Raw genomic sequence first — 10,010 nt, 5'->3', positions numbered from 1 at the left:
CTGGAACTCATTGCCACCTGATGTTGTGGAAGCTGACAGTTTAGCCAGATTCAAAGATGGAGTAGACACATCCTTGGAGGAAAGGGGCATCAGTAGCTATTGAGCACCAGGGCTAGGGATACAGTGTCTCAATCAAAACTTCCTGGACCCTAAATGCTGAAGGCTGCAAGTGAGAGAGGAACAATAGGAAAAACTGTGTTCATACCCAGGTCACTCATCCTTTCAGCACTCTCTCTCTGCCACTGTGCAATGCAGGATATTGGGCAAGATGGACCTATGGTCTGAACCAGTAAATGGCAAGTCTTATGTTCCTATGAGAGGCTGCACCAGGGGCTCAATTCATGCTGTTGTGCTGCCCCTTGGGTGGTTGTTGTCTCCCCCCTCGCCCATTTAGAGTGGGGTCCAAGACAACACGCAGGGCCGCACAATGCAGAATCAGACCCCAGACATGCCTGCCTTGGGAACAATCACTTCTGGGTCCCAAATCCAGTTCAGCAAGCCCCGAGGAAATCTCCCATTCCATGCAATCGTGATCAAAGAAAACCACTGCCTGGGTGTTTCCTGTCAAGTCTCAGGGTTGTGACCTATGGAGTTCAGGCCAAACAGGTGCAGTGGCAGAAAACAGAGGCAGCCAGGAGAGTGGCACTGCTTTTCACAGGTTGAGGAGCTGGCAGCATGGTTTCCATTTCCAGTGCATCCCACAGCCCCTCACTCAGGCTGCAGAGACAGGTATCCCTGGCAGGTGGGGAGGCAAAGGACCAGGGACCCCACAAGCAGCTGCAAGGGACTGTACCTCAGAGGGCTGCCCAAGAGATGATGTGGGAGAAGCCACACAACAACTAAAATGAACAACTGGGGCCACAGTGGGCACCACCACCCCACACCAAGCCTGGGCAAGCAACAGGATAGTAACCTTACCGTGCCTGCCAGGGAGCAAGTCCACTGGGAACAGTGCTGGGTCGTGTGCAGCCCACCCCACCCCAGTGCTGAGGGACATCTTCTCTGTCTGCCCCTTGCTGTGCTAGGCAGGGCTGCAGCAGCTGCTCTCTGCCCAAAGAGGCTTCAGCACTTGCTATTTCAACATTCACATAATGAGGGGGCCTCATACCCTCCCTTTCATTCTCTGCAGCATACAGATGGGGCAGCAATACGTGGAGCATGCCATGTGCCCCAGACAACCGCCTTCAGCGCTCCCGGCTCCCAGCCCTGGGCATGGTCAGTCCCCTGCAGCTGATGATCCAGCCCCCAGACCACTCCACCCCCAGCTGCACGGCTGTGGCTAACTACCACTTTCAAAACTGTGAGGTAGGGGCCTGAAATTCAGAGCTGGATCCTGAATACCCAAACCCTGGGGGGGGTGGGGGGCTGCTGGGGTCAGGGCCCATCCGCAGCTGACTTAGCTTTCCCTGTAATCAGTTACGAAAGGAAAAAGTGGAGCATCGTTCCACTCGCACCACATGTCCCTGCCCTGCTTCTAGGTAGCTGCACTTCAGCTGTTGGTGGCACTGCCCCCCCTACTCCAGCACCAGCTCCTGGAGCATTCAGGCACCTTTACAACAGACACAGAAACCCCCGTGAATACAAAAACAGACCAGAAAGCCATGGGCAACTCAGTCCAACTGGTTGCCCCAGCGGTAGTTAGGAGCCAGCATCAGCCCATCAGTCACTTCTTCAAGGCATCTCAGCTCCTGTGAACAGAGCACTGGGGGAGGGGAACTGTCTTAAGAGCAAGCAGAGACCATAACTCCAGTCTAGGCGTCAGAGCAGCAAGCCCACCCGCCTGCTGCCAAATCTCCATTTCACAAGCAGGCTGAGGAGCGCCGCATGAGCCTGTCAGCCTGAGGAAGGAGATAGCACATGGCCCAGGATCCCAGGAAACCAGTGATGCCAAAGCAGAGTCTAGTGAAGCCTGTGTACACCCATGGGGACTAGCAAGGCCCTCTAAGCCACGGTACCCCTTTGAGATTGTCACATAAAACAACATGCCTCACAGTATCTGTGACACATGTATGCATGCACAGTGCAAGACAACACACCCAACCAACACAGTATACCCTGCTCTGAGCAGCCACCTAGAAGCTGGGCCAACCTCCGTGGTGGCCAGCCAGGCAAAGCACCTGAGGGGAGAGCCAGCTCCATCACTGCCTAGGGCTCACAGAGCTTGGCTGGGTGTTTCTCACACTTCCCAAGCAGACCTGCCCAAGGATCTCTGGGGCTCCTTTCCCTGACACTCATCCTCTTCTCTTTAAGCCTTGGTGGATGGTGTTTGCAGGCCTTGCTGGCAACCTCAGGGATGCAGAGGCTGCAAGGGCAGGGCTCCTGCTTTTAGGTTTATGCTCTATGGTACATGCAACCTCCCAGATGCGCATCTGACTGACAGCCTAGCAGAGCTGAAAGGAGGAAAGTCCTCCCAACTCTAGCCTCAAATATCCCTCCGAGGTCAGGAGGGCTGAGAAAAAAGCCCCACGCAGACAGCTAGGACAAGGGCAGCCTCAGGGCTGATAACGAGCATGGGGGAGGCATCTTGTCACAGAAGTGGTGCCGTCACCCTGAAGCACAGATCCTGTGATGTGCGTGACTGTGTCTTACGGGGGTGTAACACGAACCAAGCCCAGTGTGTGGCTGTGCTTCCAGGGCCCAGCCTGTGTGTTCAGTCACAGGCACTGTCCCAGCCTGTCCCCCCTCAAGCCCAGTCCTTCCTGAACATATAGCCCCTGGACAGAGAATCCTGATAGCAGCGGTCTGCAGTATGTGGCCCCTCCTACCTCTGAGCCCCTGGCTCAGAGGGTTCGTACCACAGACCTTCTCCCTTTGAGTCAGAGACATCCCGCTCTTGACACCAGTCACATTTGGCACTTGACTGACTCTGTGTTCCCTGGCAAAGCCCCTAGGGCCAGGATGGGTGGGAGAAGGTGATGTTATAGAGGCTTGCCCAGCTGGCAAAGACCCGTTTCTCAGTGATGAAGCGGTGGTGGTTGCCCTTGCGGCTGCGCTCGTTGTGGATGTAGATTGTACACTCATCCGGACTCTTGGGCTCGTAGTAGTGATACGGCATCTTGTGGGGCTGAGACCTCTTGCTGTGGAGGATAGAGATACAGGGTGAGCCACTTGGGTGAGGGCAAAGTGCTGGGGCCCAAAGTGAGGTGGCTGACACAGAAGCTCAGGCCTTACCTGCAGTAGTTAGGAGGGACCATGCCATAGACATGCACCTTGTCACACAGCTCCACAGCAATGACCATGGTAAACCAGCCTGTGCTCAGCCATGACCGGGACTTCTCCCTGAGGGACAGAGAAGAATGAGTGAAGGCAAGGGAAGACGGAGGGAGAAAGAGATGGGGAGAAAGAGAGTCAGCCAGAGAAAGAGAGGAGAGGGGATAAAAGGAGGCAGAACAGTGGAGATGAGACAGGGAGAAGCCAGTTGGGGGCAGAGGAATGGGATGAAACAGAATTACACCAAAGCCTTGCTCCCACCATTCCTCCATATCTGCTCGTCTAAGGTCCCCCACCAATCCAAAGGGCCTGGATCCTCCTGTCAGCTCTGAATCCAGTGACAGACAGCGAGACAGATGAGTGGCTGCAAGAGAACTGCATGGCTTCTTGTCATGGGGATGAAAGGTGATATAGCAGAGGTAACAATGCAGCAGCATGGGGTGTGGGCGGGCTGGTGGGGTGGGAGCTGACTGGTAAGGCTGGGATGCTGATGGCACCAAATAAGAGGTCAGGAAGGAGGCCCCTAAGTACCTGTCTTTCCCAGTCTCTCCCCTGAACAAGTCATCAAACTGCTTCATACGACCAGGGGACACAACGTAGGCTGACATGTTGGGGAAGGACATGCTGACACGCTGGATGATCCTGAGCAGGCTCCTCTGCATCTTGCTGGGTGGCCCCCAGAAGATGAAGATGGTTTCCGGGGTCTTGTTGACAAACTCCTGTGGCTTCTTCAGCACCTGGTAGATGCTGGAGTGAGCCACCACGCGGAAACTGGTCTTGTTGCCCACATCTGCCTCATAGCCGGTGGTGGGGGCATCGTTCATGCGGATGGTGCACTCTACCTGGTTGATCTCTGAGCCTAGCTTGCTCCCTAGCAGGTGGCTGGAGCTGGTGATGATCACACACTGGTGGCAGTGGGAATTCAGAGTCTGGGGAAGAAAGAAGAGACAGCAGTGACTTTATCAGCTTCCAGCTTTGGCACTTCACCACTCCCTTGCACCCTCACTGCACAGAGCAGCAGCCCTCTTCCCCAAAGACACGGTCTGTGCCCCCAAGTTCCTGGAAACCCTCTGGCTGATGACAGGAGCAGGAAGGGTGGGGGGATAAGGTATTGGATGGGGACTCAAGAGAAATGAATTCCCAGCTCTGCCATAGACTCCCAATGCAACCCAGAGGATTCTCCTAGTGTTTCCATAGTCCTCTCTTAGCGTGCAAGATGCTGAGGATAACATTTCCATTGCCTACTCAGACTGGAAGTGCTCTGAGGCAGCACCTGCTCTGTCTGTGTGCACAGGGACCGGGGGGCAAGGGAATCCGATCGGAGAGCAGTGCTGTTCCAGACATAACTGAGAAAGGAAGTTAACCGTGTTAGTCCACCCTGCTTTCTGCCTGAAAAAAACGGCTCTGCAAGGCTTAGGCTGGCAGTTCTGCTTGCAGGCAGTAGAGGGCTGTTCTGCACGCAGCAACTACTCTTGGCTCCCGATAAGCATCTGAGAAGTCCAGCCTGCTGTGCAGAATTAATTAACAATTCCTTTTAATATGTCTGTGAATTATTACCCCTCTCTGACCTATGGGCCGACTGGGGCGCAGGCAGGCACAATAACTCATTAAGGGCTAGTTATCAAGTGGGATGGCAGTAGAAGCCAGGAGTCCCAACAGCCAAGGGCCTGCTCAGAGCAGCGGCTGGAAGAAGCTTGAAGGTCAGACTTCCATCTGAGACACGCTGCAATCTGCACTGTAGTGCCTCTGCTCCTCAGTCCCTCAGACAGCACCGTTGTTAAGCACAAGCAGTGCAGGGTGGCATGGAGGCAAGGCAAGGAAAGCTCCTTTAAGCTCCTACTGCACCAGACTGTTAACTGCTGTCAGAGCCAAGGGATACCAATCTGCCGAGCCCCCGTGTGGAACTCCTGCAAGCTCAACCTGGAGCTAGTCTGCAAAGCTCCTTCCTCCGGTGAGGGCAGGAACATGAGGGAGCCTCAGCTGGATGCCCCATACCTTGTTTCCATATACAGGGAGGTATCCGTTCTTCAGCCCCCATTTCTTGAGGTTAGGTGGACGATGGGACTTGCTCCGCAGGTTTGTGTAGTGAAAGACTTCGTTCCCGCTGTTGGAGCTGTAGATGATCAGTAGCATGACCAGAGCAAACAGAACCACAAAGATCGCCGTGTGTTGGCCCTGGGGTTTGGGAGAGGGAAGAGTGAGATTAAAAGACCCAGGGGCAGCACTCAGACAGGTCCGCAGCTCTCAAGAACCTCCAATTTTAGGCACCCACCCACTGAGTACCTCTGACAGTCAGGACACAGGGTCCCATTCTCACACACAAAAAACAAAGTCCCCCCTCCAAAATCAATGCTGCATGGAAGATGCGCTCTGCAGCCAGGAGGTAAAGGCCCCTCACAAAGCCCCTATTGCTCCCCCTTTCTGGGATCTCACTCCCCTGAAGCAAAAAGCCCAGGAAGCACAACACTGCCTTTACTTACCAGGCAGCCAAGCCCAAACCATCCCTTCCCAGCTCTGCTGCAATGCACAGATACATATATATGAACGGAGGGCTCTGTTGCAGACAGCTTTTTTGCCCTGCAACAAAGCCCTGACTGGACTCCAGACAAATTAAAATCCTATCTCCGTAATTGTCTATCATGGTCAGCAGCTCCTGAAGCCATCTGCCTCTGAGCACCAACCACCTACTGGGCCAGTCTGGTCTGTGGCAGCAAAGCAATCAGGATTGAGAGGGTTACATACAGGATGGGGTTGAGGAGATACTCCAGAGACCTGCAGCAAAGCCAGTGCTGGATGCTGGTGGCTAGGAGGTGCTGGTGCTGCTGAGGGGACAAGGACCACATGCAGGCCAAGGGCAGGAAGAGGCCTGTACTCCCACTTGCCTGTATTAGCACAGTGTGATCCTAGCAGAGCTGGCAGCTACTGAGAGAGCTGGGCCCAGCCACTGCCTTGACAGTGCCCTGTGCCCCAGCAGCAGTGGTCCAGACCCCTATCAGCATTCCCAAACTTTCATCCCAAACCCTAGGGTGGGCATACGCAGTAACACAGCAACAGAAATCCACCTTACCCAGCTCTGGGACAGAGCGGGCAGCAGCCGGGTGAGCTCTCCCACCAGTGGCTGTGACTGATAGGGACTGGGAGGGAAAGTTCAGTGGCCAGGACCTAGCTGGTCCTTGGCCCCTCCGAGGAGAATGCCAGCGTGAGCACCAGCTAGCGAGACGTTCTGCGATGGCAAGAACAAGAGGGCAGGGAATGTTAGCCAGCTCTTATGAAGGTACCCGTTATAGATAGTGGATAAGTTTTCACACACACAGGCACCCATGGAAATTATAAAGATCAGAGAGAAAGAGAGAATCTGGCCGATTTTTAGTTTTTAATTTAGCCTCCCAAATTAGAAACGTTCTGATGCTTTTGTGCATTCCTGTCTCAACAATAATGCTTCACCCTTACGTAGTGCCTTTTGGCAGGTGCTTTCCAGGGGCTGTGCAAAGTTGGCCAAATATTGCCATTACCCCCACTTTTCAGGGTAAATAACTGGGGTGTCAGAGATTAGAATTTACACGCCAGGGGGAGAACCCAGGAGTCCTGATTCCCAGGGCTGGGTGTGAAGCAGCCATGGATGTTGGCTGTGCTTGCAAACCCACACAGACAGACAGGCACATCTGTTTTCCTTTTATATTTCAATTACAAATGATTTTTAAAACATCAGACACGTTGCTTCCAGTGCCATAAACACAAATAGCTTCTTTCCAGGGTTCCACATCCAGAAAGGGAAACTGGAGAGAAACATGAGAGATTGACCTGGCTGATTTGACTGTCCAAAGCCAGTTCGAAAGGGGGAAAGTTATCTCAAACAGGCATAAGTAAAATGTGAGGTTTTAAAGCTTGGATATTTTTCTTTAATAACTAAGAGAAGGATTCTAGTCTCAAAGTGCAGCATGTGGGGCAAAGTCTCCCCTGTTACACTATGCAGGGTTTAGGAGCTGGCACTTCAGGGCACTGGGACTTTTGGTGAGATTTTCACAGGTCTTTGGGTTGGTTTAACTCTGCCCCTTCTGGTAACTCCCATCAGCTTCACAGCAGCAGAATTGTGCCACTGCCGACCAGCTCTGAACCGACAGGCCAGTGTCTCTAACATCAAATTGCCAGGACTTTCTGCGCCAGCTCTTTGCTTCCCTGCTTCCTCCCAGTCTTTGGCTCAGTCAGAGATGGGAGCCAGTTACTTGAGCCACGTTCCCCTCTGCCCCATGGCAGACTGGGGCCTCTTTTATTCTACCCAGCCTGTTTGTCTGTTTCTCCCCACAGCCACCCCTCTGCTATTCCCTTTTTGAAGTCTGTTGGGCACCATGTGCATGGGCCAGCTCGCCCGATAGCTGCTGTGATCATCCTTACACCTGATCCATCAGACCTGCCTGGCTATGAGAAGCGTTTGGCTGGTTGAAGCTTTGCACGAGAAGTCTCACATTCAACTGATCCTGCAGCGTGCTTATAAGCCCCAGGTAAACCGATTAAATTGATAATCCCCAGGCATTAGAGCCATCAGCGCTCAGCCCCTGCCCCACTGTCTGGCAGCTCCTACTTGTTGTCTCCCTTCTTTTTGCATGCCAGGGATGGGATCTCACTTCAAGTTGGAAGAAGTCAGGTTCAGGAAGCACCAAGAGGCAGATAAGCAGAGGGAGCCATTGTCCAGCTGCTTAGGGATGACCGAAGTCCAGACCCCAAACACCTGACCCTTCTCCAGCCTCATTCAGCTGGCTTCACTTAGGAAGAAAGATCTCACGGCAGCAGCCATGATACTTGGCAAAACCTCGCTCAGCTACGAGAATATTCACCCTCAGTGGCTAGTGCTGCCAGGCATTGCCTCAGTCCCCATAGAAGCCGATAAGCCAGCTCTGAGCTGGAAGGAGCTGGTACTCAGCAAGTTACCAAGTAGCCCTGGGCCCCAGCCCCCTCCATCTATGAGGGAGGGTCCCTATAGTATGCAGGACTGCATGGACCACTCAGGTGCGGATGTCCTGCAGATGAAGCGCGCTTGCTACCTGTGGGCGGGAGGGTCCATGACACTGTCCAAAGGCCCGGGATGGATGTCCGGGACAAGGACAGCAGGGCTGCTTCGTGAAGAGGACTTACCGTGTTGTTACTCATGTCTCTGCCAACGTTAGCATGGAGCCTTCATCAGCACAACGCGGGCACCTGTGGAAAATCCCGGGGACACGGTTATGATCAGAGCCATCCTCCCCTCCTGTCCTCAGCACCTGATCTCCATGCTCTCCCATAGCACAGCATGCAGGGCGCAGAGGCAAGGGGCAGCCTAACACCCCATGCTGGTGTGAAGCAGTCATGTGCTCTGATCCTGAATGTGGTGAATTCAAGGAGCGGGGGGACCTTTCCATGGGTCTTACAGGCCTTTGGATCAGGCATTTTGGCATCGTGCTGCCCTCCCAGACAGGTGACATCTGCTTGGCAGCACATCACAGCCTGAGGCTTTCTCCAAGCACTGGGTTATTATCATCTCTCTGCACTGGGGTCTGATCTTTATAAGCCACCCAATCCCTCCTGCTCTATCCCCCAAACACATTCAGGCCCAGGGTCCGAGTACAAAGCTTCCACCTCTCCTGACCTGCTGGGGATCAGACCTTCTTCCTACAGCATTTAATGAAACCTGGACAGGCAGTAATCACATTGCAGGGACCTGAATTTAGGGCACCTTTAGGTACGTCCCCCATCAGCCCACCCTTGCCCCTGGAGCCAGGGAAAGGAGTGCTGGTTTGAAAGCTGGATTAGCTATAGGCAAGAGCAGCTTGTGTCATTTGCTGTTACAGCGAGCACAACACTATGGGTTGCAACATGGGTCTCGGAGCCAGGACTCCTGGGTTCGCTTCCCGATTCTGCCGGAGCCCCTGGGCAACCTCGGGTGAGGCCCTGAATCCTCTGTGCTTTGGGTGCCCTATTTGCAAACGGGGACAACAATCTCTGCGAAATACTGGGGAGGGCGACGGGGGCAGGGCTGGAAGAAGTAAGTTAATTGTCTAACGCCTGCGAAGGGCTTTGGGGCTGCCACAGAAGAAAGGCATCACACGACGGAGGAGCCAGTGACCCCCTACTTAGCAATCCAGGGCAGATCCTTCCACCCCCCAGGGCTTTGCTGCAACTTTCCTTACTGAGCTCGCACTGGGGGAAGGAGCCCTAGATCAGAGCAGCACTGGCATAACAAGATCGTGTACTAGGGCTGGTTGTCTGACCTGCTGAAATCCCATCCCAGGCTCATTCCCTGGCAGGGACAGAGCTCCTGCAAAGTTAAGCAACTCAGCACTAGCCGGCCCCCAGCCCTTGGCTTAGCGCAGCATGATCCCACGCGGGCTAAGCCTCGGAAGGGGATTATCCTCCTACCCGTGACGCCAAGAGAAATCCACTCAAACAAATATGTGATCGGGCAACATAAACCTGTCCCAAGGTAGCGCTCACCCCTGATTGCTTCCACCCAGCCTCTCCCAGGAACCAGATCCTATTCAAGTAAATAGCAGAGAAACAAAGCAGCCGGGCACCGGAGGGGCAGAAGCAGCGAGGCCAGCCCAGGCGAGAGGGCCTCCGGGCCAACCCGTGGCAATTCTCGGGCAGCCTGTGCAGAGCGGGCGCCCAGGACGAGGGAGACGCAGATCTGAGGCGCTAGCCGCTGCCTGTCGCCTTGGGCCCCGAGCCTCCAAGGGATTTAGGCACCCAGCTCCCATTGATTTGCCCCTCCGGGCCTCGGGCCCCTCCTATAACGCCCTGCCCTCCCGCGCCGGCTCCGCGCAACGCAC

The 10,010-nt window shown here is 54.4% G+C and overlaps 1 protein-coding gene across 1 annotated transcript; it reads right to left on the bottom strand.

Annotated features, from left to right (window-relative positions):
- Positions 1–373: 373 nt before the first annotated feature.
- On the bottom strand, positions 374–8,403 carry ST6GALNAC6 (ST6 N-acetylgalactosaminide alpha-2,6-sialyltransferase 6). Its single transcript, XM_019540670.1, has 5 exons — positions 8,341–8,403; positions 5,206–5,385; positions 3,742–4,139; positions 3,172–3,279; positions 374–3,077 (listed from the first exon to the last, which is right to left on the bottom strand). The coding sequence occupies exons 1-5, from the start codon at positions 8,353–8,355 to the stop codon at positions 2,888–2,890; spliced, it is 891 nt and encodes a 296-aa protein (XP_019396215.1). The 5' UTR covers positions 8,356–8,403; the 3' UTR covers positions 374–2,887.
- Between the last annotated feature and the right edge of the window lie 1,607 nt (positions 8,404–10,010).

Source organism: Crocodylus porosus, unplaced genomic scaffold, assembly GCF_001723895.1.
Source record: "Crocodylus porosus isolate Cpor-Errol unplaced genomic scaffold, CroPor_comp1, whole genome shotgun sequence".
NCBI classification, from domain to species: domain Eukaryota; kingdom Metazoa; phylum Chordata; order Crocodylia; family Crocodylidae; genus Crocodylus; species Crocodylus porosus.
This window is presented reverse-complemented; position numbering and strand designations above follow the sequence as displayed.

Coding starts and splice junctions, on each gene's coding strand:
- ST6GALNAC6 (XM_019540670.1), bottom strand. Junction 4,140..5,205: donor TCCCTGTATATGGAAACAAG/GTATGGGGCATC, acceptor TTTCTTCCCCAG/ACTCTGAATTCCCACTGCCA. Junction 3,078..3,171: donor GTCCCTCCTAACTACTGCAG/GTAAGGCCTGAG, acceptor TATCCTCCACAG/CAAGAGGTCTCAGCCCCACA.